Source organism: Eupeodes corollae, chromosome 1 (assembly GCF_945859685.1).
Source record: "Eupeodes corollae chromosome 1, idEupCoro1.1, whole genome shotgun sequence".
In the NCBI taxonomy this organism is placed as follows: Eukaryota; Metazoa; Arthropoda; class Insecta; order Diptera; family Syrphidae; genus Eupeodes; species Eupeodes corollae.
In genome coordinates, this window is record NC_079147.1 from 288,136,404 (window position 1) to 288,164,076 (window position 27,673).

Sequence of the window (27,673 nt, forward strand, 5' to 3'; positions counted from 1 at the left end):
GAAGGCATGTAAGATACTTAAACAAAACCCAAACCAAAACCGAAATATGGCTATCTTTACAGACAGTCAGGCACTTGTCAAAGCCATTAACTCGGCCATATCCTCATCTTAATTGGTCCAGCAATGTCGCGAGGAGCTTGCGAGCCTGAATATTAACCTCAGTGTCACCCTGATCTGGGTTCCGGGCCATAGTGGTATCGTGGGAAATGAACGGGCTGACGAGCTAGCCAGGCAAGGGTCGGCCCTTCATAGCTCACTTGCGGAAATGGTTAACATTCCTCTTGGTGTTATGGAGGGTAAAATTTTTTCTATCTACCAAACTGAATCAAACCGAAGGTGGAGCAATTTACCCAACTGCATTATATCTAGGAAGATATGGCCCACTTATAATAAAACCCGTACAAACGATATTCTATGCAGGCCAAGGCAAGACATAGTCAGGATTTTTGCGGTTTGTACCGGACATTGGCCTATAGGAGTTCATGCAGAAAAGTTGGGTATCTCTTAGAACACCTTTTGCCGTAGCTGTAGTAACCAAAGAGAAAGTGAAACGATAATCCATTTCCTCTGCAAATGTCCTGCTTTGGCAAACACTAGAATGAAATAATTATAGAAAAGCAATCTTTCAAGAACTTGATGAGCTATCTGAGACAAAGATAAGAGACCTAATCTTTTTTTTCAATGCGACAAAATGGCTCTAACATAATCGCTATGAAGCTTCTCTATCAATCTATCCCTTTCAATCAAAGGTTAAACGAATTTTTGGTATCAAAACGGCGCAGTACAGCGCTAATTGGATCTCAGGCTAGGTTGCCTTGAGATCGCCATTTCTACCTACCTACCTACCCGTAACGTGATGGTTAGTGCGTTAGACTGTTTAAGTTAGCTTTAAGTTTATATTATGGACCTTATTTTACAGGCTACAAATCTCATTGGTGTAATTTGATTAACAGGAAGTAAACCTTGTCGAACAAAGCAATTGGTAACTAAATCACTCCATAATGTTAACCAATTTTTTAAATATTTAATTGTAATAATAAAAATAATTAAACAAAATAAATTAAAAACTAAAACCTTAAAAAAAAAACAACAAAAATTAAATGTTTTATTCGTGTAACATCTAAAAACAAAAAATATTATAATTAATGTTATTTAATATTATTTACTTTGTGTTTTACTATATTATTATTAAAAGCAGTGTTGTTGTTGCATAACAAATTTATAGACACATTAAAAACTATTTAATAAACTTAAAAAAATAAGCTGTGCCATTATTAGCAATTATTATTATAATTTCTGCCATCGTTTGAATAAAGACGTTCGGGGGTGCGCAACAAACTGCAAGAAAATCATAGTAAAAAAATATATAAAATAAATTTTTTAATTCCAATGTGCAAACAAAGCTTTTAACACTTTACGATCGGGAAACACTTTTATAACGCTGATAGGAAGACGACACAAGAAATAAATTTCACAAAGAAAACTGTTTCACAAATTTAAACATTTACAGGTCATAATCTTTTACACATAAACATTTCTTAATACTCAGCGAAATCAAGCCTAGAAGACGCGTGAATAACACAAAATTAAGTTTTTCTAGAGAAGGAAAATATTTTTAAAGAACATGGAGAAAGACCATACAATAGTTTGTAACAGAACGAACTGACAAAACACACATAAGAATCACTCTGTTAGCTTCCTCTTTAACAACAGGTTTTGGCAACATTTAGGCGCTGCCTTTTGCTTTAAATCTATTATGTATTTGGTTTGTCACTTATCACAAAAATAAATATTACACTTTCCCCACCACCATAAATATAAACCAAATGTAAAGGACAAAATATACATAACCTACTTTGAAATCCATCACCTTAGCCATCAAATTTCTCACAAATAGGTAACTACAATAAAAAACAAATCAATATTTCTACATACCTTGACAATGTTGAGCTATTCGATCGACTAAGGTTCGGTCTTGGAATATCCTCAAGACCTCTATGTACTGAAACGTTGTCTGGTTCTCTATCGGTTTCACTAATAAGCCTTAAGTATTCAGCAGTTTGTAATGATGCCGCTGTTGGTTTCTTATACATTTTAATTAACAATGACGAACACACAACCGAAACCGAACTCGCAGCCATCGCGACGGAAGCCATCCAAGGCTGAAGAATCAGACCGAATGTTGTAAAAACTCCAGCTGCCAAAGGTATACCCAAGAGATTGTACATGCTGGCAAAGAGAAAATTAAGTCGAATGCGTCTCACTGTTTTTCGAGACAGATCCAAACAAGCAACGACGTCTAGCAAATCATTCTAAAGGAAAAGAAAGGCAAGCAAAACTTTTAGGTACATGCAACTTGAGATTAATGTGAGAAACAAACCCTCATTAAAACCACATCAGCAGCTTCAGCTGCGACATCTGTGCCAGCAGCTATCGCAATTCCAACATCAGCTTGCGCAAGAGCAGGGCTATCATTTACACCATCCCCAACCATAGCCACTCGTATTCCGCCCTCTTGAAGTCTCTGAATCTTGGCAACCTTATGAGATGGAAGAACTTCTGCATAGACTCTTGTGATTCCTACTTGGTGGGCTATGTTCACTGCTGTGTTTTTATTATCTCCCGTAAGGAGAATCACTTCAATTCCCATCTTTTTCAATGTATAGACGGCAAGATGTGCTTCTGGTTTGACCATATCCGATACGGAAATCATACAAATCAGCTGATTGTTCAAAGCACAGAGAACGGCTGTATTGCCAACGTTTTCTTCTTCGGTCATTTTCGCATGAATTTCGGCGGGAACCAAGATTCCATTGCGATGCATCCATTCACGATTTCCTATCAACACAGCGATTTCATTGCCAACAATTGGTTTGACAGCTGATTCAGCATCTCCGACAGCGTCGTCGAATTCCAAAAGATGTTGAAGTTCAAGGGTGTTCTTTTGAATGGTATTCAATGATGGGATGACTTCCTCGATGGAGACTCCATTTACCATGTGCACAGCCATGGCACTAGTTCGATAAGAATTCTCATAATTGATGATCTTCTCTGAGTTTGAGGCATCTTTAAGTCCTTGTTCGTAATTTGAGACCGTGGATTTGATCCCACAACCAGGAACCGATTGAAAATTACTCGACTTACCAAATTGCTCTACATTTAACATGTCCTTCACGAATTTAACAATAGCTTTAGGGATAAAGAAAGAAAAGAGTTAGTGAATGGATAACTTATGATGGTTCCTTACAAACCTGATGCTAAAGGATGTTCACTGTTGGTTTCGGCGGCTCCTACAATTGTCAACATTCGAGCCAGATTACACACAGTTGGTTTGACAAACATTATGATTCTTGAGGTCATTGGAGTTCCATGGGTAATGGTTCCTGTTTTGTCAAATACAATTGTCTTGACCTATTAAAGGAAGAGACTCAAAGTTTTATCACGTTACTTTTTTCTTCCAGACAAAAACTTACCTTATGAGCATTTTCTAGTGGTCCAGCTCCTTTGACCAATACACCATTTGTAGCTCCAACTCCAGTAGCAACCATGACGGCAGTTGGAGTTGCCAAACCAAGAGCACACGGACAAGCAATTGCCAGGACACTCAAGGCGCACCTAAATGCATAACCAATTATGATCTCATTCTCATTCAATCCTTCCTTGTTGTGGTCTGGGATGGGGAGCTTGGATATATCAAGATACCCAGTTATAATCCAACCGATGAGAGTGATTGTCGACACAGCCACCACAAATGGCACGAAATAGCCTGCAATTTTGTCAGCTAGCTGTTGAATGGGTGCCTTAGAGGTCTGGGCTTCTTCTACAAGACGAACAATTTGCGCCAGAGTTGTGTTCTCACCCGTATGTGTCGCCGTAATGAATAGAACTCCATTCTGATTGATGGATCCTCCAATCACTACAGCTCCCTTCTTTTTCGCCACAGGCATTGACTCGCCCGTGATGAGACTTTCGTCACAGGTTGAATGTCCATAAAGGACCTTCCCGTCTACGGGTACTTTTGATCCTGGAACTACTTTGAGAATGTCACCTCGTTGGACATAGTCCACTGAAATCAACTTTTCCGATAGAACCTCAAATTCTTCAGAGATTTCAACGAGTAATGCTTCGGTGGCTTTAAGCGACAACAATTTCGACAGAGCTTCACTAGTTTTTCCCTTCGCAATGTGTTCCAACCATCGACCGAGGGATATGAATATCAGCAACATTGGGGGAGTGTCGAAGAACGTCAACGGAGACGACCGTTGTTCCAACAAAATGGCAGCTATCACAACAGCCACAGAGTAAATGTAACTTATCGTCGTCGCCATAGTTATGAGGACATCCATGTTGGTAGTTCCGTGCTTCACCGCCCGATAGGCCTGCACATAGAAGTGCCAGCCTCCAAAGAACTGCACTGGCGTTGAGAGGAGAAACATAACGAGATTCTCCATGGAAAGACCATTGACAATGCAACACATAGTGTCGTGTCCATGAATCTCCATCTCTACCATAAAATAGACCATAGCGACCATACAAGGTCCTCCAAAGAGCAGCGAAATTAGGAACGCATTCCTCCATTTTCGGATCTCTTCCTTGTGCTCCAGATAGCTGTGGGCCATCTTGTCTTTGTTCGACAGCAGATGGGCGTCGAAACCCAATGCTTGAATGGTTTCGCAGATATTTCGAGCTCCGGTCTCTTCTGAGTTGTAACGAAACTTTCCTCGCTTTGTGGTCAAAGCGACAGCGGCATGAGTAATGCCTTTTGTCCTTAGCACCGTTTGTTCGATTTTATTTACACACGATGAGCAGGTCATTCCAAGGATTTCTATTTCAACTTCGGCTTCCCCAGAACCAGGCTCCTCAATGACACTCGTCGGGAAGCCGAGTTCGGTAATTGACTTGGCTATATTCTCGGCAGTTATAACGTTTGCATTGAACTTTACCTCTGCCTTGGCGGCCAGGAGTGCCACCAGGATGCTGTCTACTCCATAGATCTTCTTGCAGTGCTTCTCGATGGCGGCCACACAACTGGCACAGGTCATACCCTGTATGTGGACCATACATTTGGTCAGATGCTGTTCCATTTCGACATTCAACGCTCCACCGTTGAGTTTGCCTTTGCCATTTGGTAGATCATCGTATATCACGAGTGCATCACCACCAGCTTTGTTCTTATCACGTTTCGGTGATTTGTCAGTCTTCTTGATGGTCTCTCCTGATTGTGCTACTTCGCCCCCACCGTCATCGTCTTCCACGGACGCTTCAAAGCCCATGTCATCGATCATTTCGGCTATTTCTGGAGGTTTTAGTATTGTACTGTCATACTCGACTGTGGCACGTTTCTCGTCTAGACTCACCTTTATTGAAACAATTCCCGGCCGAGTGCCGATGTTTCCCTCGATATTTCGTACGCAACTATTACAAGTCATGCCAATTACACGAATTCGTGTAATCGGGGTTGATTTGATGGTTGAAGGATTACTGCTTGGGTAGGGACATTCGAAACCCATTTCTTCAATTTCGAAGGCAATTTGTTCGGGATTTATTCGACTGGGTTCGTAGTCAAAGTAGCCGGCATTTTCGTTGAGAATTACTTGTGTTTTCAGGATACCTGGTTTTGTGGATATTGTGGATTCTATGTTGCGAACACATGATTGGCAAGTCATACCAACTATTGGTAATCGTACTGTGGAGCTGTTGGTGGTGGAAAGGAGACCTGTCGATTCGGCACAGTCATAGTCCATCGTTTTACTGAAATTAGAAGAAAAAGATAGTTCCATTAGATTTTTCAAGTGAGATTCTTTTGGTAGATTTTTCAAGTGAGATTCTTTTGGTAGTTTTGAAACTTATTTAGATTTTGCAAAGCCGTTTTAAAAACGGCATTTGAAACTTTTCAATAAATTGATGGAAAGGTTTGAAGAATGCGCCACGAAAATAAGTTATTTGTTTTTCGTTGCAATTGATGAGCAAATAACTAATAACAATTGTGAAATACTCGGTATCCCAGATACCAGGTATTTTTTAACAAAATTCTTAAAACTATTAATAAAATAAATAAAATTTGTTTAAAATTATGCATTTATATAAACAAATGGATTTAAATTGATAAATAAGACATTCAAAAATATTTATTTAAGGTGAATTATCTTAAATAAACTCCCAATAAATCCCAACAAAAAATAAGCAAATAATACATTTTTCTTATCTTCTGAAACTTTAAAAGATAAACAGACGATCAACAGAAACAACAATTCATATTACAAGCGTTACAGAGAAAAGTTTAATGAACCTTAATTTTTCGGTGTATTTTTAGTGGTGAATTTGGATTTTAATAAAAAATTGATTTTTTTCGAGAATGGAATACGATTTAAATAGATCTTTTGTCATTAGAATGTCATTATAGCTGTCAAATTCAATTAAGTTTTAAAATTAATTTAATACTTGAAAAAGAACTATGTATTAGCCAAGTTACACCTAACCAAATCTTTTCAATGCCATTTTGACGGATGCACAATAATTTTGTGGGACACAATATGCAATCTGAAAAAACTGTCAGTCAGAAGCATTTGTATTCATTTTGCAGGTCAAGTCGAGATGTGACATGATGACATAAAGGCATAAAATGGGCAACTGTCAAAATAATTGCTTGAGAAGTTTAGGTTAAGCTAGGTTAAAGTGGCTGTCTATGATGGAAACGAACACACTTAGGCCAGTTTAATGCCCCATTGTGATACCACATGAACCTAGAGGCTTCCGCCTAAGCTCAATGAAACCAGTTTGAGTCCCTTACGAAACGTGAGAGGCTGATTATGCTGATATGATTTAGATCGTTAAAGAAGAATTCTCCTAGGTAATTCTTGCGTTTTTGAGCTACAGCAGGGCATGCACAGAAAAGGTGAACTGTTTCTTTCTCTTCCTCGTCCATACAGCTTCTGCAAAGGTAATTTGAGAATATGCCTAGCCACATGGCGTGCTTTCCTATTAGACAGTGTTCAAGAAATAGAATTCAAAATTTTGTTGACTTGAAAATCTCAAAAATAAAGGTGATTGCTCCTTGAGAAAGGTCTTTGAAGACTCTGATATCGTATGAGATTTGTTTAGATCTTACTGACCTATTTTACCCGCATTTTCATCAAACTGACAGATACAAATTATTTTATTGTTGATACAAAGAGGTAATACGGGTTGTTAAAAACGAAAGTGTCAGAAACGAAAAATGATGGCTCAAGTGACCAAGTGACTTATGCGATCCATAATGGTTTTATTTTGATGTATAATAGCGTTTCTTGTGACAATGTAAGTGTTACTGTCATTTGAAACGTTATTTTATATATTGACAATTTAAAGTTAATATGCAAGTGGAATTTTGGAATCTAATCTAAAACCATTGAATATTCTATTCAGAGGAACAATAGTCATTTTTTGGGAGGTTAAAAAGACTTGGGAAAAACTGTGTTCCTTGAGACCTTTTTGAGGAATTTTTGACTTTTTATCATTGCATATCGCTTTCCCTTGATGGTAATAAAAGCGAGGCAAACATTTTCAAGTTTTATTAAAAGATATATAAAGTAATAGAATTGAAAACACTGTCCTACAAGGTCCTGTTCCAGCCAAACACATTGTACTGTTCCGATGGTTTTGATTGCCTTAATTCAAATCCAACTCTAAAATCATTTTGTTGTATGGGGTTTATGAGATAAGACGTTTTATTTTTAAAACGAATCCGTTGTCATAACAAGACACATCAATTCACTGAAATTTATTGAAAAAATAATGCTGAAAACGCGTATTTTCGAAATTTGAGCACAAAGTTAAGTTCGAAGTTCGGTTTTAAAATCCGCACTAAAATTAACTCCAAAAACCTATAGTTAAAAACCATGAAAGCTATAACTAACTCACTAATGAGAATTTTTAGAAACTAAGAAGGATATAAGAATTAAAATTTTGCTTAGAAGACAAATTTTTATGGCTTTGCAAAATCATTTTACAATTTATCGTAAAGGACTATGCTTTGCTTCAGCCTCTAAAACTCCATTTTTGGTTGTACGAGGGGAGTCCCAGAAGTACCTGACCTGACGTGTAGATGGCGATTGTTGTATGAGGAGGTCGTACGTGCTGCCAAAAGGAACATCGCAATGGTCGACCAAATAAGATGACCACGCCAGAAATGGTGTAAAAAATCCACAAAATGGTATCGTGTCACCGTCGACGAAGGTGCGCGAGCTAGAAGACATGGTAGGCATTTAAAAATTGCTGTACATCGGATATTGACGAAAATTTTTGACATGAGAAAGTTGTGCGCAAGATGGGCGCCACGATCACTCACAATGGAACAAAACCAGTGTCGTGCGAATGTTTGGAAAATTTTAACAGCAATAAACCAGATTCGCCAAAAATGTAGAGGTGGAGTATTCGGTTGACGGCTGTGTTGAAGAGCTCGACGATTCTCACTATAAACAGGGTATTGAAGCTATTAAACATCACTGGAAAAAGTGTATCGAGACACAAAAAAAAAAGACTAAGTAGAGAAATAAAGATATTTTGGGGCGACTTTCCATTACCGCAGCACGAATTTCCTTCTGTTATTTTTTTACAGTTAGGTAGGGGTCTCAATAGAACATGTTTTAAATATTAAGGCGAGGAAACACTTTTAAGTCATACAAAAAAATATTTTCTTTTTCGGGCTTAACCCTACTTTTTTGAGCCTAAAACAAGTTTTTTGCATTGATAAAGCGGCAGCGGCGCGCGTACTAACAGCTAGGTATGTCAGGGGTATGTTGCCTCATTCCACCCCTCTGCTGGGATCTGTATAGGATTTGGGGTGGGTGCGAGTTAAGGTATATGCAAAGTACTTTTTGCATTTCAGCTCTAAAATCAAATTAATTCCCAACAAAAAAAGTAAGTATGACAAAATTTAACAAAAAACAGGGAAGAAATGTCAAAATCAACCATTTTTGTGTGTTTTTATGTAAAAAAGGGAACTTAATTTAAAATAGAAATAAATGTTTCCTCGCTCTAAATTTGCTATAGTTATTATTTATTTGCCCATATCTATCAAATAAAAAAACCGCGAGCCGAAATTCGTGCCATATTTTTCCCCGAATAGTTGAAGTTTTTTTTTATTATGTTGGATTTTTCTGGGACTAGCCTCGTATTTAACATTTTGCAGATAGACAAAATAAAAGGCGAGTTTCGAGTTCATAACATTGAACATTGCTAAATTGATTTAAGTTGGGGCAAACTATACATTTTAACGATACAAAAATAACCTAGGAGATGTTTTCAGCTTTGTTATGAAAAATTGTGTCAGGAACTTTATCAATTTCATCTAACACTTTGAAAATTAAAAAAAAAAATAAGTTCTGTTTGATTAAATTTTGACATGAACTGTCATTATTTCAAGTACTTTGAACTGACCTGTTTATATACAAGATCTCAGAGATTGATACATTTTCAGAAATATCTCACTTTTGCTGTCAGAAATCTGGGGATAAAGTTTTAATAAATTGATTACTGAATACTTCTTTATCACAGAATTACAAAAGGGGAAACAGAAATACAAAACTTATTTGATTTGAATTGCGTTTTATATTTCATCCTCCTGATCTGTTCTGAAAGATAAAGCATTTCTTTAAAAACTAACTTTATTATTATTAAAAATGTAGTTATATGGACTTTTTTTAATTAATGCGGTAAAAAAGTATCTCAGGTTCCAAAATTAGCTCTTTTTATGTCCGGCCTTGGTAAAATTTATTATTTTTTATGCTTTTTTGACATTTCTGCTGAAATGAATGTTATCTTTGAAAATTGCTATCCCCAAAAAACTTTTTCTTCATAAAAAAGTGTAATAAACAGAGTTAATTTTCATGAAGTGGTTTTAAATGGCTTTAAGGTAGATCATCAAGGCAAGAATGTTTTGAATAGCTTAAATCTAGTTTTTAGGTTCAAACTTAATATTATACCACTGTCAAATTCAGATTTAAGGAATTCAATTCTAGACTACACGCCCTTTGTAGTTGTAACAGAAACAATGGGTGCTGTGCAAGATCTAGTAATGCAAGATCAGTATATGTATATTAATGTTGAAAACTATATATGGGGTTTCCCAATAGGGACTTGACAACTTTGAATTTAATTTGTGAATGCATACTCTTCTATCAATCATCAAACTGTCATTGTCAATTTATTCACTAAACTCAACATTTTCATCGCTGTAAAGTTCAACTTTTAACCTAAATATTAGTTGTGTTATGTTGCCCTGTCAGTGAGACAATGGGTTGACCAAAGTGTCAAGAAGATCGCTACCGTTTAGGTGTTCAAAGCAGATGATCCAAATAACTCAGAATTGGTCATCGCTCAGACAACATTAAGGCGTATTGTATATATGATGTGGGAAAACCCTCAAGTGGAGTTGATGGTTATAAGGTTTATCCCAATAAACAGAACTTAAGTGTATCTGTATAAATTGAAGGGAGGTCACTAACTTCCATGTAGATATAGGGAAGCTAAATGTTTGTCCATAATATGGAAGGAAGAAGAGCTTGCTTGCACCTCCCGTGGTGGCCCCTGTGCACAATTAAGAGAAATCAGTGTAGTTCGATGATGAATGATAGTGTTGCAATTCATAGTTATTGAAAGAGGCACAGCTTAGAACTGCACTGAGAAAATTCTCTACTTGAGAGAGCGCACGCAAGAAGCTATAGTTAACTTCCTTCCAAAAATTAAAAATCTTGCGAAAGATGGTAACGAGGGACCGTTCGTCCTGCCTCATGGGTTCGATGCTGACTTACTGATATAAATTATATAAAGTCAATAGAAATCAGTAAATATACAAATCGACAAATAAGTTGGTATTTCATATAAGATAAAATAAGTCTGGAGTGGAAGTAAAAATTATTTTATAAAAAAAATAATGTAATTGTAGAAAAAGTTTGGTGGATTGAATCCCATATGAAGCCAGGCGGCCACTTCTGGGGTTATCGTCCCTATAGATGGCCCCACATCAAAGACCTAAATTAACACACCACTGAAGATGGGGTACCACAGGATATGTTGCAGCCCCATGGTTAATTCCATGAAAATATATTGGATGGCCTCCTTGTGAGAGTATCGTGGTGGCTGTGGTTTATCCTATATGCATAGGGTATTGGTTTTTCATTGTTCACCCAGAAAAATCAATACTTAGATAGACAAAGCCAGGACCAAAGGTTAACAAATTGGTGCATTTGGTAAGTCTTGGTAGCTTAGAAAGAGGAACTCACTCGAAGCATTTTTCAAAGAAGAGAGGTTGAATCTTATGCAATACTTTTGGTAAATTTCAAAAACTAAGCAACAAAGCAATGCAAGGGGCAGCAAGTTTAAAAGCTTCCCATCAAATTAAGGCTTACTGTCAGGTGTTGATATTGCGAGTAATTATCTTAAACGTATAGAGATTCTTTTTTTAACGGCACGTCAAGAATATAGAATTTTTAATTTCAACTCTGTTCTTTTTATGATTTTTATATTCAGATTATTTAGACATTTAAATTATTACTTATATTCAAAAGCAGGCACTATGTTTCAATTGCACAAGTTTCACAATGGCTTTCGGCAAAAGTACTGTATGGGTAATAACGCCATATGAACAAAATTCGGTTTGGCCAAAATGCTGTTAATAATCTAAAAACAAAAAAGAGGCTGGAATGCGACCCACACTGATAACTTCTGATCCCGTCTGTCGATTTGTCTTGCTTAAAAGTTAGACTATAGGTACTCGTATCAATTTTTACCAAATTTGCGTACTATTTTTTGTAGATTTTATTTTTTATAAAAAAACGGACTGTTGGATTTTTATATAAAAATTACTGAATATCGAAAACAATATTTTCTGTGAAATAAAATAAGTTTGAAGCCAATATTTTTAATTTTTGAAAAGCTATTTGAGTGGAAAGTAAATTCTTACAAAGTTTTAGTATTGTTTTTTTTTTTAAATTTGTAAAAAACTGTCATTTCGATTTTTTTCAAAATTTTACCGACTGTTGAAAGCAATATTTCTTATAAGATAAAATTAGTTTGAAGCCAATATTTCAAATTTTTGAAAAGATATTTGAGTCGAAAATCAATTTACACCAACTTTTATACATTTTTTTTTAGGTTTTTATTTTTTGTAAAAAAAACTGTCAATTCCATTTTTCTCAAACTTTGTCCTAATGTTGAAAACAATATTTCTTATAAGTAAAAATAAATAAAAAGCTATTATCACAAATTTTTGAAAAGATATTTAAGTCGAAAATCATTTTTTCCCAACTTTTGTTAATTTCTTTCGGGTTTTAATTTTTTGTAAAAAAAAATGTTACTGAATGTTGACAACAATATTTTTTGAAAGATAAAAGTAAATTAAAGCTAATATCTCAAATTTTTGAAAAGATATTTGAGTCGAAAATCAATTTTTACCAACTTTTATATATTTTTTTTTAGGTTTTTATTTTTTGTAAAAAAAACTATCACTTCGATTATTCTCAAAATTTGTCCTAATGTTGAGAACAACATTTCTTATAAGATAAAATAAGTTCGAAGCCTAAATTTCAAGTTTTTGAAAAGATATTTGAATCGATATTCAATTTTTACCAACTTTAAAACAATGTCAATTCGATTTTTCTAAAAATTTTATCAGATGTCAAAAACATTATTCTTCGTTGCACACAATTGTTTTGGAGATGAAATCATATTTAAGTCGTAAAATTTTTGGAGGTGACAATTTTTTTTTTCAGTTTTTTTGATTTATGTATAAAAAAATCGTTAAATGGATTTTTTTTTTCAAAAAATATACTTCTTTGATATCACGTTACAGTTTATTATAAAAAATTTACTTCAAGTCTCTATCGTTTTTGGTTCGTAAGATATTTAGGATTAACCAAAATTTTCACCTTTTTTTCAAACTGCTATGGTAAAAAAAACCACCCACGCAATTGTCTTGAGATCCCTTTCTGCATCTTTCTGCCTTATTATCTGTATAACAAAATTTATTTGAAATCGATATCTCTTCTGGTTCTTGAGCTATGGAGGACGAAAAAAACTTCGCGAACGTACGGACGTACGGACGTACGGACGTACGTACACACGCACGCACAGACTTCTTTCTAAAAATCTTTTATTTCGACTCTAGAAACAAATCGGACCCATTACAATAACTTCCTATGGGAAGTTAAAAACGTTTTGGTAATGTAAAAAAAAGTTCGCCCGATCTTTTTTATTTTAAGGTACACTTAAAAATACAGGATTTTCAAAACAAAACATTTTTGAAAATAAGGTGTCATTTTTCCACTTACTCCACTTTGGAAAAGATTTTAAGACAATGAAATGTATTTTTTGAATACACGGGAACTTTTTGTTTTTCTTAAAAGTTGTTAGTTTTTAAGTTTTAAGTGATAGTATCAAACAGAACTTTGAAAAAAAAAAACAACAGTATTTTCACTCGTTCCCGGCCACGGTACCACTTAGTAAACGTAGATCGGTAAGTTCTGAATAGTACGGAAGCATGTGGAAAACCAATAAAAAAAAGTTGCCTAATTCTTCATCATGAAAAAGCAAACCGCTTGAAACTACTGAAGTATAGCAGACTCAAAACATTGGATCTGACATTGCATCTAACGAGTTTTTCTTGTTTCTAAACATCACCAATACATTTAGTGTACACATTTTGTGCGAAAAAAATTCTTTATAAAACCATTAAACATGAAATATTATTGTCTTATCATTGTAAGGTCAAAAATATAAAGAGCAACCCTTGCATTACTTTAAGTGAAGTAGAATTCCAGGTTTAAAGTTTCAGGTCTCCTATGCCGCTTGAGCCTGACCAATATCGTTAAATATTTATAGAAACACACATAGAATGTCTTAAAATTTAGGCGGTAAGAAAGTCTTTCAAAAAATAATATAATAAGTAAAAAAATTTAAATCTTGCAAAATTAAAAAAGAAAATAAACGTCACTCCTGGATGTAATAAGCACCAACGTTCTTAAAAACTAATTTCACTATTTTAGCACCAATTTTCTTAAATAATAATTTCACCATTTTACCTAAACCTCACTGTTTAAAGTAAAATTTTCCAACGTTATCTAAATTTCCTTATCTAAATCAGTTCTCTTATCAACTTGGTTTGAATTTCTTAAATTGTCTTTAAAATAAATGCAGTTTTATTTGCGTCTCTAGGCCACACATTTTTCTGTCGTCGTTGTAGCGTCGGACGTGCGTCGTTCACATTAAATATTTCTCCTTTTAATCGCTCACATATTACGTCATAAACAAGAAAACATATGTACACTCTCTATATTCAGGAATTTCAATATATCCTATTCTTAATGAATTTATCTGTTATAGGAGAATCTTGATATTACCGAATAAGTTGCTCACGTTCATCGCCCACATAGAATGCGTCTTGACTATAATCATCGTCATCATCATCTTCTGGCACATTGGAATTTTCACTCCTGGCCTTTTTTTTGTGAATTTTTCTGCCACCACTACCACCCTGAAGAATGCCTCTGGAACTACAACTAGAAGAAGAAGCTCCTTCGGCTTCCTCGTCGTTTTTCTTTGCTCCAAATTTAAACATTCCTTTGCGTTTTCATCAAGCGATGAAGATATTTTTTAAAAAAACAAAAACGATTCCCACAAAATCCATTCACTTAAATGCGAGATGGTAGGTATATTTTTTGCACTTAATTCACAGAATTTTTGTCTTTTCTTCAAATTTAAATTAAATTTCTTTGAAAATCGTCATGAGCTTGAAATAATCGCGTTTATGTTTGTAACCCGTTTTTAAATAAGAGGATATTATTATATATTTGGAGTTTTTTTTGTTATCGACAAGTCTTTATTGTTTTTGATAGATAAGACAAATCGGGGCCTGTTTATGCGATGGCTTTAACGGATAGAATGTCTTTCTGTTGATAAAAGGTTCGGTTTAATGGTAAGTTAGTAAGCAAAGTGCTTATATCAAATCATATCAATTCCAGGCGCTTGCTACCGCCGGCCGTAGCCGAAGCCGTGTGCATAATGATTTGGAATTGAAACACTTGAGAATGTTTATTTTGTATAGTGTTCTCGTTTTCGTGTGGAAATTTGATCAAGGGCAGAGCGCAGAGGGTGTGTTTTTTGAACAAACAACTTTAAATGGAATGAATTGGAAAAATGGAGCATAAATAAAATTGTGCACCTCCCGGTAAGAGGTTTTAGAAGAATTTTCTATAAGTGAAATTGTTATTAATTTATTTCTTTTTCTTGTCTAGAAATGACGTTGTGTGAGGAAATTCTGCAACGCTACAAGAACATATTTTTTGAAAACTTTCTTTTTAAAAACGGGTTAATAAAATGTTCTCATGCTTATTCAAATGATGTGATATTTTATAAATTAAAGTGGAGTTAGATCTAGATTAACAGAATATGAGTTAGGATTTTTAATAAAAAGAAGTTAATTTTAAATTGGAAACGCTAATTCTTATAGTTTCAAAATAATGTTCATTAAATTGTTTAAAACGAAGATTAAATTGGTAAACAAGACGTGCACAAGATTTTGAGGGTAAGAAGGTGTGGATGAAATTTGTTGTTTGAAAAAATGCACTTTGACTTGAGTTAAAAATTAAATTTAGAATTGCATTTTTCAGAGGACACTATTTATTTTGTTTGCTTAAGTTTAAGTTTGAGCGTATCCATCCTTGTTCCTTCTTGCAAAAGGATTTCGCTTAGCAAGGTTCTCGTAAGCAAACAGCAATAGCAAAATAAATTGTATACAACTTCTTTCCTTCCTGTTTTACATTAAAATTTGACTGTAGTTTGTTGAAAAATGATTTCTGATATCGAAGTATCCTTTGAAGGGTGGTTACGATGTCGATGGTTTAAAAAGCCTCTACAAAATCAGACATTTTTGAGATGAATCAACGCGTTAACACTAAAATTCAAAATTCATGTTCTTTCTAAATTCATCAAAAATGAAAATAGTTTACTTCTATTATTTTGTTAACTACAGAGCCGTCGAGAGGAATTCCGGGCCAGGGACGGAAAAATATCGCCCAGCCCCATATTTACTATTTCGTTCAAAATTCATGCCTTCAATTAGGAATAGCATGAAATTGGTTGGAATTAAGGGAAATAATAATTTTTAACTTCAAATTAAATTGAAAATTTTGACATTTCTCGCCGTTTCAAGGTCCCTAGAGTCGAAATAAAAGATTTTTATAAAGATGTCTGTGCGTGTGTGCATACGTACGTTAGTACATCCATACGTTCGCGACGTTTTTTTGTCGTCCATAGCTCAAGAACCAGAAGAGATATCGATTTCAAATAAATTTTGTTACACAGATAATAAGGCAGAAAGATGCAAAAAAGGGCTCTCAAGAGAATTGCGTGGGTGGTTTTTTTTACATAGCAGTTTGAAAAAAAAAGGTGAAAGTTTTGGTTAACCCTAAATATCTTACGAACCAAAAACGCTACAGACTTGAATTAAATTTTATAAAATATGTTGTAACGTGATATCAAACAAGTATATTTTTTGAAAAAAATCCATTTAACGGTTCTTTTTATAAATCAAAAAAACTGAAAAAAAAATTTGTCACCTCCAAGATGTTACGACTAAAATATGATTTCATCTCCAAAACAATTTTCTGCAACGAAGAATAATGTTTTTGACATCTGATTTAATGTTGAGAAAAATCGAATTGATAGTTTTTTTTATAAAAATAAAAATCTAAAAAAAACATTACTCAAAGTTGGTAAAAATTGAATATCGATTCAAATATCTTTTCAAAAACTTGAAATTTAAGCTTCAAACTTATTTTATCTTATAAGAAATATTGTTTTCAACATTTTGAAAAATGTTGATTTAAATCGAATTGACGGTTTTTTTTTTACAAAAAATGTCATGTTTTTACAAAATGAATGTTGTCAACATTCAGTAAAATTTTGAAAAAAAAACGAATTGACGGTTTTTTTTACAAAAAATTAAAAACCGAAAAAAAAATTAACAAAAGTTGGTACAAAATGATTTTCGACTCAAATATCTTTTCAAAAATTTGAGATAATAGTTTCTAACTAATTTTTACTTATAAGAAATATTGTTTTGAACATTAAGACAACGTTTGAGAAAAATCAAATTGACAGTTTTTTTTACAAAAAATAAAAACCTAAACAAAAATGTATAAAAGTTGGTAAAAATTGATTTTCGACTCGAATATATTTTTAAGAATTTGATATATTGGCTTCAAACTAATTTTATCTTATAAGAAATATTGTTTTCAACATTCGATAAAATTTTGAAAAATATCAAATGGACAGTTTTTTTACAAAAAATAAAACTCTAAAAAAAAACAATACGAAAACTTGGTAAAAATTTACTTTCTACTCAAATAGCCTTTCAAAAATTCAAAATATTGGCTTTAAACTTATTTTATTTCAAAGAAAATATTGTTTTCGATATTCAGTAATTTTTATATAAAAATCCAACAGATCGTTTTTTCATAAAAAATTAAATCTACAAAAATTAGTACGGAAATTTGGTAAAAATTGATACGAGTACATATAGACAAACTTTTAAGCAAGACAAATCGACAGACGGAATGGGAAGTTATCAGTGTGGTTCGCATCCCAGCCTCTTTTTTTTTGTTATCCGACAAACAAATCGACATTCACTGCCGGTTAGAAAACGAATATTTTCGAAATCGATAATTCGGAATAATGTTATTTGAGTCAGCAAGTCATTTTAAGCTTGAATTGACGTTTAATTGCCATTTTTTGAGATTAACCATAGAAAATAATTAAAAGTGTGATAAATGAACTTTATAACATGCCAATTTGTAAGTTATCTTCTTGACATTTGCCATAGTTCTGTTTTCTCACTCTATTGGTAAAGATTTTTTAATTATTTTATATTTTAAGGAACATTTATAATATATTCAAAATAATTTAAATATGATTAAAAAAAAATATGTTAAACTCAAATTTCTGAATAATGTATGAACTCTAGAAATGTTGAATGTATTTTTTGGAAAAAATTTAGAAGTATTCTCAGATAAGGTTGAATTTTGTTAATTAAAAAAAATGGTGACTTTACTAAGAGTATTTTATTTGATTTTCAAAATTTGTTTTATGTTAATAATCTCCGTCAGTATATCCTACGAAATACCTTTAAATAAATGCGCAAGAAATTAACAACAAATACTTAAAAAAGTAGCTGTTATTTTCTTGCGAGCTCTGTGAAATAACTTCACATGAATAGAATTTGAAAATAAAAAAGGCATGAAACAAGCCCCCAAAAAATACAGAAATAAGTCCTCAAAAACAATTGAAAAAGAGGTTGGAATGCGACGCACACTGATAACTGCCCATCCCTGATTAAAAGGTTTGTAGGTTTTCGTGTTTTATTAAAAAAGTTATCAGTTAAATCATTCTACAAAAATTTTAAATTTAAATTCTATATATAATGTATTTTTTCCAAAAATATACATGTTTGGTATCACGTTACAATATATAATATCAAATTTAATTGAAGTCTCTTATTGGTTCGTGAGATATTTTGGGTTAACCAAAATTTTCACCTTTTTTTCAAACTGCTATGGTAAAACACCCTCGCAATTTTCTTGAGAGCCCTTTCTGCATATTTCTGCACTATTATCTGTATAACAAACATTTTTTTTTTGAAGTCGATATCTATTCTGGTTCTTTAGCTATGGACGACGAAAAAAACGTCGTGAACTTACGGACGTAAGCACGAACAGACATTTTTCTAAAAATCTTTTATTTTGACTCCAGAACCTTGAAAAGTCGAGAAATGTCAAAATTTTTAATTTGACAAATCGGACATATAACAATAACTTCCTATGGGTAGTTAAAAGTAAAAAATATAAACACTGAAACTTTTGATCAATACATATAAGTATACGAGCTTAAGTAGAAAAAAAAAATTATTGAAACCAGATGATTTATTCTTGAGAAAACTTAAAAATAAAATGACGGTTCAATAGGGGGTAGCATTCTGAAGCAAGATTCTAATTATCAATTTTTCACTTAAAAAAATTGCATGAACTACTGATATTTTTAGACTTAAAAAAATAAAGAAAATACCTTACGCGAATCGGCTTAAAACAGTAATTTCCAAATTTGAAGTTAATCGACTCAATTCTTTGGTCTGTAATTGGGGGGGATAGGCCAGACAGACAAACAGACGGAAGGAATCGGGGGATCCACTTTTTTTGACTTTTCTATAATCGTAATTTTATGCTTGATTAAAACTGCGAGATCGAAATTTCTGCAAAACTTGCCATTTTTATATGTAGTTCTTATAGGAGGCAGGTAACAAAATTGTTTTTTTTCGCAAATATGTACAATAAAGCCTTTATCATGGACTTTATTTAAGAGGATTTTTATTTCGATTTGAATAATTGAAATTATTTTAATCGGTGAGATTTGTCGAATTTTCACATTTATCGACGTTCCAAGGTCTCTAGAATATAAATCAAAGTGCGCGTGTGTAGGTACGTTCTTTAGTCCGTACGTCAGGGATAACATTTTTCATCGTCCATATTTCAAGAACCAGTGAAGATATCGACTTCAAATAAATGTTATTTTACAGAAAGCACTTTCAACAAAACTTGGTGGGTAGTTCTGAACATTGCAATGCCTTGGCAAGGCGTTCCACATTCGCGTAGTACGGCTAAAAATGAATCTCTCTACCTCATAGTACGGCCGAAGTTGGGCTCAAGGGTAAACTGCTGGGCGTTCCTAGAAGCGCGGTTATTACGGTTAAATTCTTTAAGGGGAGGTATGCAACTGGCTATTTCACTATACCATAGTCTGTTAAAATAACAGTAAAAAATGGTGAGTCAAGAAACCTTGCGTCGATGTTCGAGTGACGTAAACGAGTTGATAATGTTAATGTCACCAATCATTTTAAAAGCTCTTTTTTGAATACCGTTCAAGCTTAAATAAGTTACTGGAGCACCAGCCCAGAGATGAGAGTTGCATTCCAGAGATGAGAGTTACATTCAAGTTTCGGACGTATGTCTATAGGTTTTGTAGATTGTAGCCAGATCAGACGGAGAGACTAATTTCTTGCAAAGTCTCAAAAACAATAGACATCTTGCGTAATTTTTGGCAACATCGCCTATGTGATCGTTCCACAGAAGATGGTTGCTGATGCACATTCCGAGGAAATCGAGATTTTCCGTTTCGTTGATAAAAGTGCTACTCATAGATAGTGGCAAAGAGGGTTTATCTCGCTTTAACGATAAAAGAAAGCGTTGCGTTGTCGAAGCATAAAATTCCACTCGGTTTTTATTTTGAATTGTACAATGCTGTGTAGGTCAGAATTTAATGAGCTAATCATATTTTGTCGTTCCAGTTCCACATCCGAAGAGGAGATTTGTGAGTCTGGAAACGAATATGAAAAGCTAAGAGTGCTATCGTCAGTGTAACAATGTATTGGATTAGAAGTAGCAGACAGGATATCATTTATAAAAATGAGAAAAAGGGTCGGAGACAAAACGGAGTCCTGGAGCACACCAGCTTTTATATTATGAGTTTCCGACTTCAATCCGTCCGAAACAACTTGTATTGAAAGGTTAGAAAGGTAATTTCTAATCCAGCGAAGAAGAGATTCATCAATACCAAAAGCGCGCATTATTGATAAGAGAGCTTGGTGCCAGACTTTATCAAATGCCTTTGAAATATCAAGTGCAATAATCTTACTTTCTCCAAAACGATGTAAAGATCTGTTCCACTGTTCGTTGAAATGAACCATGAGATCAGCAGTGGACCTATTGCTGCGAAAGCCGTATTGCCGGTCATTAAGAAGCTTCCGTTCCTCAAGATATTTCTTAAGCTGATAATTAAGCAGCGTTTCCATGACCTTAGAAAGAAGGGACGTTAGTGCTATCGGTCGGTTATTTGTGGGAGAAGAAGGTTCGCCTTTTTTGGGATTGGCTAAAAAAATGCAGTTTTTCAATTACTCGAAACGAGCCCAGGAAAGGATAGATGGAAAAGGTTACGCAGTGGTTTTGCTGTCGTGAAAGAACATATCTTTAGAATAATAGCGGGGATACCATCTGGGCCAGCGGATTTATGAATGTTGAGATCTTTAAGAACTCTCGCCACAGTTCGAGTACGAAAAAAGATTAGTCGCATAGAACTAAGGTGAAATTTTCGGCGAACTGCATTGCAGGCCTTCCTGGCTTGCTTAAACCTTTTCCGGTTTTCCTCGTTAGGTTGGCTTTAAAACAGCAAAAGCTCACCTCTTTCTTCTTGATAACCTCTTTGCAGCACGAATCGAACCATGATTTAACCTTAGGTTTAATACTTTTATTATTTACCTTGATTTTTTTTTAAGCGCATGCAAATGTGGCAAGAGATCAATAATGTAAAAGTGGAATGTAGCAAGTGGACATTTCCTAGCGTTTTCCAATAATCATCTCTATTCTGTTTTTATTTTTATTTTTTATTTTAAAAAATAGAAAAAGAGATAAATTATATTGACGACAAAAGGAACAGTTGCCACTTGCTATATTACCATCATTGATCTCTTGTAGCATTTTCAAACTTTTAACCCTCGGCCGTTAACATCTGATATACGAGTAGGCTCATTACAAACTGAGTAAGATGGAATATACAGGAATATTGTTTTTAAAATAAATTAAAATTTGTAGAAAAACCTAACATTTAGCTGTTTTTTTTTATACAAAATAAGAAACATTTTTAAAAACTAATGTTCGATTCGAATATCTCGAGCATTTTTATATAAATGCATTGACTTCAAAATTATTTAAATTTTTCAGTTGAAAGTCTGACATTTACGAAAATGGATCGGTTAACTATCGCACAACGCAAACAAATTATTAAAACCTACTAAAAAATTGGTGATTCCGCCACAGCCACATATAGTTCTTTAAGAGGAGATTATGGTAACATAATCGTTGTGAATTGTGAACATTTTTAGAGACTGAATTGGTTACAGATATTTCTTAGGCTTGTGCATAAAATATATGTGTTGCATTTGGATCTACACCTACATCCATCTAAAGTCCAGCTCACACAACAACTGAAGCCAGCTGACTGCAAGGTCGTCGTAGAAACGTCGAATGGTTGCTTGAACTACAGGTCGTGGACGGAAATTTTTTTAACAAACTTTTCTTCAACGACGAAAGCAAAATAGTCGTATTTGTGGTTATGGGAATCATCAAGTAATTGAAGAGAGGCCTTTACATTCACAAAAAGTCACTGTTTGGTCCAGAGGTGTGATTGAATCTTACTTCTTCGAAAAAAACAATGGAATGACTGTCACCGTCAATTCAGAGCGTTATCGTCATATGATAACGACTTTTTTTTCCTGCTATTGAATAAAACGGGAATATGTGGTTTCAAAAAACGGTGCCACATGCCAAATAACTCGATCGAATATGGCTTTATTGCAAGAGACATTTCCTTACCACGTAATTTTTGTTGGAGCGGTATCGACTGCCCACCAAGGTCATGCGACCGCTGGACCGTATTTATGCAGATAAACCTTTAGCTCTTGAGCAATTAAAAAACCAACATTCGTCAAGTTATGGCTGAGATACTGCCCCATATGTGTCAAAAAGTGGTCGAAAAAAAGAACCGATGGCCGTTTAAATATTGTAATGTTTCACACAAAATGTCAAAAAAGAAGCATGAAATAAAATATTTTCTATGTGTTTTATTTACGTTTACTTTTGAAACCCCAAAGTAGATAACGCAATATAATTTTCTTTAATTCCAGGTCCTTAAAAAATAAACGAAATTTTGTATACACCCAACCTCGCACCTACCCTTACAGGGCTTCCTGAAAAGTTGGATTTAAAATTAAGTTACAAATGAAATTAGTCCCAAAAAAAGCATGAATTAAAATCTTGGGAAATCTACACTTTTTGAGAACAAATTACATAGGTTGATCTATACTTTTGATAAATAGATTTTTCACGTTCCTATAAAATTCGTTTCTAAAATATCTTCAGTTGTTTTGATGTAGATTTAATTTGAGTAAAGAAAAAACATTTTTTTAGTGACCTAAAATCGAATTGGAACTTTAGAGGTGAAAAGTAATACTTAAAAAATTGTCCATTGGTCCAAAGGTAGAAAATATAAAGCGAAAACAAAAATTCCTTTCAGCTAAATATTTGTATAGGTTTTCAAACACCCTAAAAAGTTTTATATTAAAATTAATAATTTGTTTAAAAAGCTTTTCTTTTATCTTAAAATATAGTATAACAAAAGTAAAAATTCACTTAAACAAGTTTTAATTGCTCTTATCAAAAATCTACACAAACTTGTTTTCCATCACTCATAAGATTCCCAATCATTAATCGTCATCATGAAGTTTAAAATAATACATTTTTTTTTTCAAACAATCACAAATCAGATCAAAGTAATTTCCCTATTTTTATATTTTTCCGGATATTTAATTACAGTAAAACCCCTAAGTATGAAGAACATTACTGATTCATCATAATTATGAGCTAAAGATATAAAAGTTGGTGAAACACGTAACTTTTAAAATTACTATTATAAACGTATTACCTACCACAATTTTGTTTACTAGTTCGGGGCGACCATTAAAAAAGCATTCACTTCTTAATGTATGATTATTTTCTTAACAAGAAGTTAACATACAATTATTTATTTTACTAAAACACTTTCGCTCTCTTACCAATTCCAAAAACAAAAAAGTAACCAACTCTTTTCTAATTGATACCAACAAACTTAACTCATTGCAACTGATTTGAATTAAGTTCACAGCCACAAAGTGAAAGGCAATTTCATTTTAAGTACGAATGAAGGTTTAGAAAACAAAACAAAAAAATACAAACAATAAAAAAAACCAAATTAAAACAGAAAAACTATGAGTATTTCACAGATACTTAATAGTTGTGCAATACATTTTATACATTTCAGTGAATAAAGATAAAGATAGAAAGAGACGCACTTTTCATTCAATGATCTATGCTCTGATCCATTTTCAAACATCAAAAACACCGTCGACTTTTTTCTGCTCTAATTTCAAAACATTTGATAGTCAAAAGAGGAGGTGGAACCTCGAGGGGCTTGAAATTCCAAATCATAATAACTTTTTTCTAATGCAAATTCACTTACCTACTGATGGATAAAATTTAAATTGTTTTAGATTCAATCACGATTTTGATCTGATCTGCGAGTGTTTTTTTGTATTTATTTATTTATATATTTGTTGTTGTTGTTGTTTTAAATGACTTGTTCTGGTATCCGCGTATAAGTATAAAAAAAAGTTAATTTGATTCCAATTCGAAATGCTGATGATCTGGATCCGGTATCACAATTCTTTTGAGTCTTGTTGCATAAATTTGTTTTGGTTGCAAACTCAAGCGAAATGTTTATACAAAAATACGTTGTTTTTGTTTTTATTGAAATTATAAAAAAGGGTTTCATGTAACCATCACACGCCAGAGCGATCACTTGATAGACTGCCTCAGTGTCGTGACGTGATGTCTGATGTGGAAAGCGGTGAGACAACAATTTTCCCAGAGAGCAAGAGACCCTGGCCTGGTGTTGCTGGTCATTGGAATGAGTGCAAAATAAAAATTCGCATCCTACCAAATAGGGTTGCCATGTTTTGGAGTACGAAGAGCTTGAGAGCTCGATTTAAAAATATTTAAAGCCCAACATCGGGGAAGAAATTTCAATTTCAATTCTAAAGAAATCTGACATAGCTTCAGTTAGAATTTTTATTTATTTAAAAAACATCAAATTTGTATTCATTAAAAATAGATGAGTTTTCAATATTACAACAGTTGACGTTTTTAACTGTCAAAAAGCAGTCGAATTGTGATAATTTTGACGCATGAGTTGATACAATTTTCTTGCCTATATTATTTATTCCTGCAAAGAGAAAAATATCAGCCAAGATTAAATTTGGTCTACTTATAGCTCAATTATTATTCGGCTGTCACACCTAAATGTCTTGTGGGCCATTTGGACATAAGTAAGCGAAGCTATCGATAAAAAATCTTAACCTGGCAAGCCTGTTACCTACGTTCCTACCAAAATCGCGTGAATGTTGACAAAATGGGTAAAAGAAACTGGTTTTCCGATCAACGCACAGTTATTCTCTACTCTTTTCAATACTTAACAACAACAAAAAAGAAGGTTGATAGACTAGAAACTGGAAGGCTACGAACGGTGGTGGTGTAAGAAAAACACGTTACGAGTTACGACGTTTGCCACAACACTGCTCTCTCTCAAAGCGTCTGCGAACTGCGACTTTGAACTGGAGTGGAAGTAAGCTTTCAACTTAAACTGAGTTTTGTTTTTGTAATAATGACAACTTATTTTTCAGTCTGGTTTTGAGCTAGGGTCTACCGCTATTTAGCCTCCACACTGCTCGGCGGGTTTGGTAACGAAATTTATAATTACATTTTGTTTACTTGCGGCAAATTTAAATTGAGGCGGAACATAAAATTATTCTATGGACCAAAACTAATTTCTTTTGACTTTTATTTAACTTTAAAATGAATATCAGAATTTTGTTTAAGCAAAAAAGATAAGTTAAGTTTTGTAATTGGGAATTGGTAGGGTTGAAATGAAGGCTGGCGGCTTTTTATTGTAACAACAGTATTAATAATAAACTTGCGATTAATTGATTCAGGGTCAAGTTAAGGATTTAAAAGTCTTGTACAGTTTGAATTGAAACTTAGATTTCATAAAAAAAATAATATTAAAGTTTCAGTTGATCAAAAGGCTCTAAGTCATATTTAAAGAAGCAGAAGATGGTTATACAAGATCAGCGAAACTCTTATATTGCGAACTTGAAAATTTGTCCTATTCCAATCTACACTAATATTATAAACTGGACCGATTGTAATAATTCTTTTTTCATTAGAAAACTTCATTGGCACTGATAACATAGGCTATATTTAGCACTAGATTACTACAGAAATCTTTAGAATTTCCTATTAAAACCAACCGAAGGTGTAAGAAAATTAGCCCAAAAATGTCTTTCATCGCATTCGCATACGAGTGTAAATGATAAAACAAAAAAATGTTCGAGACATGAATAGGTACAACACTAATATCCTTCACACTGCTTCCAATGTACCAGCCGGTCAAATAATGTTTGCCCCAGGGACAAACTTTTTTTATAGTTGGTATCGACTTAAGGAAAGAGTGCTTTTCCCACGGGCAACTGTATGTGGCACTTTCTCGAGTAGGATCTCCTGAAAATCAATAGGTTTTGTTGCCACCTACAAATACCAAAGCCAACTTAGTGTACAGGAAGGCTTTAAGATAAGCATACAATTTTTTTCTAATTTAGTGATTCATAATCGTTTTAATTAGCATACTTATAACTTAAATATCTGTACCTATTTATGTCTTCCCGTGCGAAGCCGGGACGGGCCGCTAGTTTATTGATATAAATAATTGATTTTCCAAGGAACTTTGGGTCTTATTTCAAAAGAGCCTATAAGAAATAATTGGCACCTTAAATTTTCCGAAATTAACAAAATTTCATATGAAAACTTGTTCAATTTAATTTTGTTTTTAGAAACTTCTCTTTTTTAAAGAAACAAAATCGGCAGATTTCTAGCAGACCCTAATCAAAAAATTAATGAAGTCAGAAACTTTAAACGTAAAATATAAATATTTACTGAGGCAAATGGTTTGTTTTGATTAAGGTGTTACCTTAACCTATACTGGTAGTGGCCAAAAACCTCATATTATCTGTTTACTACTAGATAAAAACTTACAAATGTACAATTTATTAAAAAAAAAAAAAAAAAAAAAAAAAAAAAAAAAAAAAAAATTGGGTGGCGCGACAGTCCGTTGAGAACCAAGGCCTAGTGACTTACAACTCTCAACCATTCCTGTGTGCGAGTAATGTTGTCAGAAATGGAGGGGACCTACAGTTTATATGCCGACTCCGAACGGCTAATTTTGAGAAAGCACTTTTTCATGACAATAGTTACTCTTGGAGAATTTGTCAATTCCTCGCAAGAGGCAGTACCCGTGAAAAGACTTTGGATGGCATAGGCAGGGATCGAACCCAAGACCTCTGGCATGACAGTCCAACGCACTAACCATCATGCCACGGGTACCACAATTTATTAGTGTGGCCAAAAACCTGATATTATACTCCGAAGGGGCGTGGTACCCACCTATCTTTCAAGCATTGGATGGTTTTCTAAAAGCTTGAGAACCTTAATCTTTAAGATAATTTCATTTTTAACTTCCAAAGGAAGTTATTGTAATAGGTCCCATTTCTCAAATTGAAAATTTTGGGATTTCTCGACTTTTCAAGGCTCCTAGAGTCAAAATAAAAGATTTTTGGAAAGATGTCTGTGCGTGCGTGTCAACGTAGGTTCGAGACGTTTTTTCGTCGTCCATAGCTCAAGAACCCGAAGAGATATCGAATTCAATTAAATTTTGTTATACAGATCCAACTTACGGTTTTTTTATAAGTCAAAAAAATTGAAAAAAAAAATATTTGTCACCTCGAAAATTTTAGGAATACAAAATTATTTTATCTCCAAAAAATTTTGTGCAACGAAAAATAACATTTTTAACATCTGGTTAAATTTTGAGAAAAATCAAATTGACAGTTTTTTTTATAAAAAATAAAAAACCTAAAAGAATTAAATTTGGATTTAAATATCATTTCGAA

The 27,673-nt window shown here is 33.6% G+C and overlaps 1 protein-coding gene and 1 long non-coding RNA gene across 9 annotated transcripts in view; one reads left to right on the top strand and one right to left on the bottom strand.

Moving 5' to 3' along the window:
- Positions 1 to 27,673, bottom strand: part of LOC129939223 (copper-transporting ATPase 1) — a 107,659-nt gene that overhangs the window by 28,744 nt on the left and 51,242 nt on the right. For 3 of the 8 annotated variants that reach the window (XM_056047157.1, XM_056047158.1, XM_056047162.1), the window contains 4 exons: positions 3,474 to 5,751; positions 3,252 to 3,411; positions 2,381 to 3,189; positions 1,936 to 2,312 (listed from right to left, as the gene is read on the bottom strand). In XM_056047157.1, coding sequence (XP_055903132.1) covers positions 1,936 to 2,312; positions 2,381 to 3,189; positions 3,252 to 3,411; positions 3,474 to 5,751 — 3,624 coding nt within the window. Of the gene's footprint in view, positions 1 to 1,075; positions 1,339 to 1,935; positions 2,313 to 2,380; positions 3,190 to 3,251; positions 3,412 to 3,473; positions 5,752 to 14,375; positions 14,744 to 24,132; positions 24,458 to 27,673 lie in introns of those variants that run through there. The other 5 variants (XM_056047160.1, XM_056047161.1, XM_056047159.1 and 2 more) reach the window with 4 other exon arrangements.
- On the top strand, positions 25,000 to 25,587 carry LOC129939227 (uncharacterized). The gene is made up of 2 exons (XR_008780522.1): positions 25,000 to 25,293; positions 25,352 to 25,587. It is a non-coding gene; the product is annotated as an uncharacterized LOC129939227 (long non-coding RNA).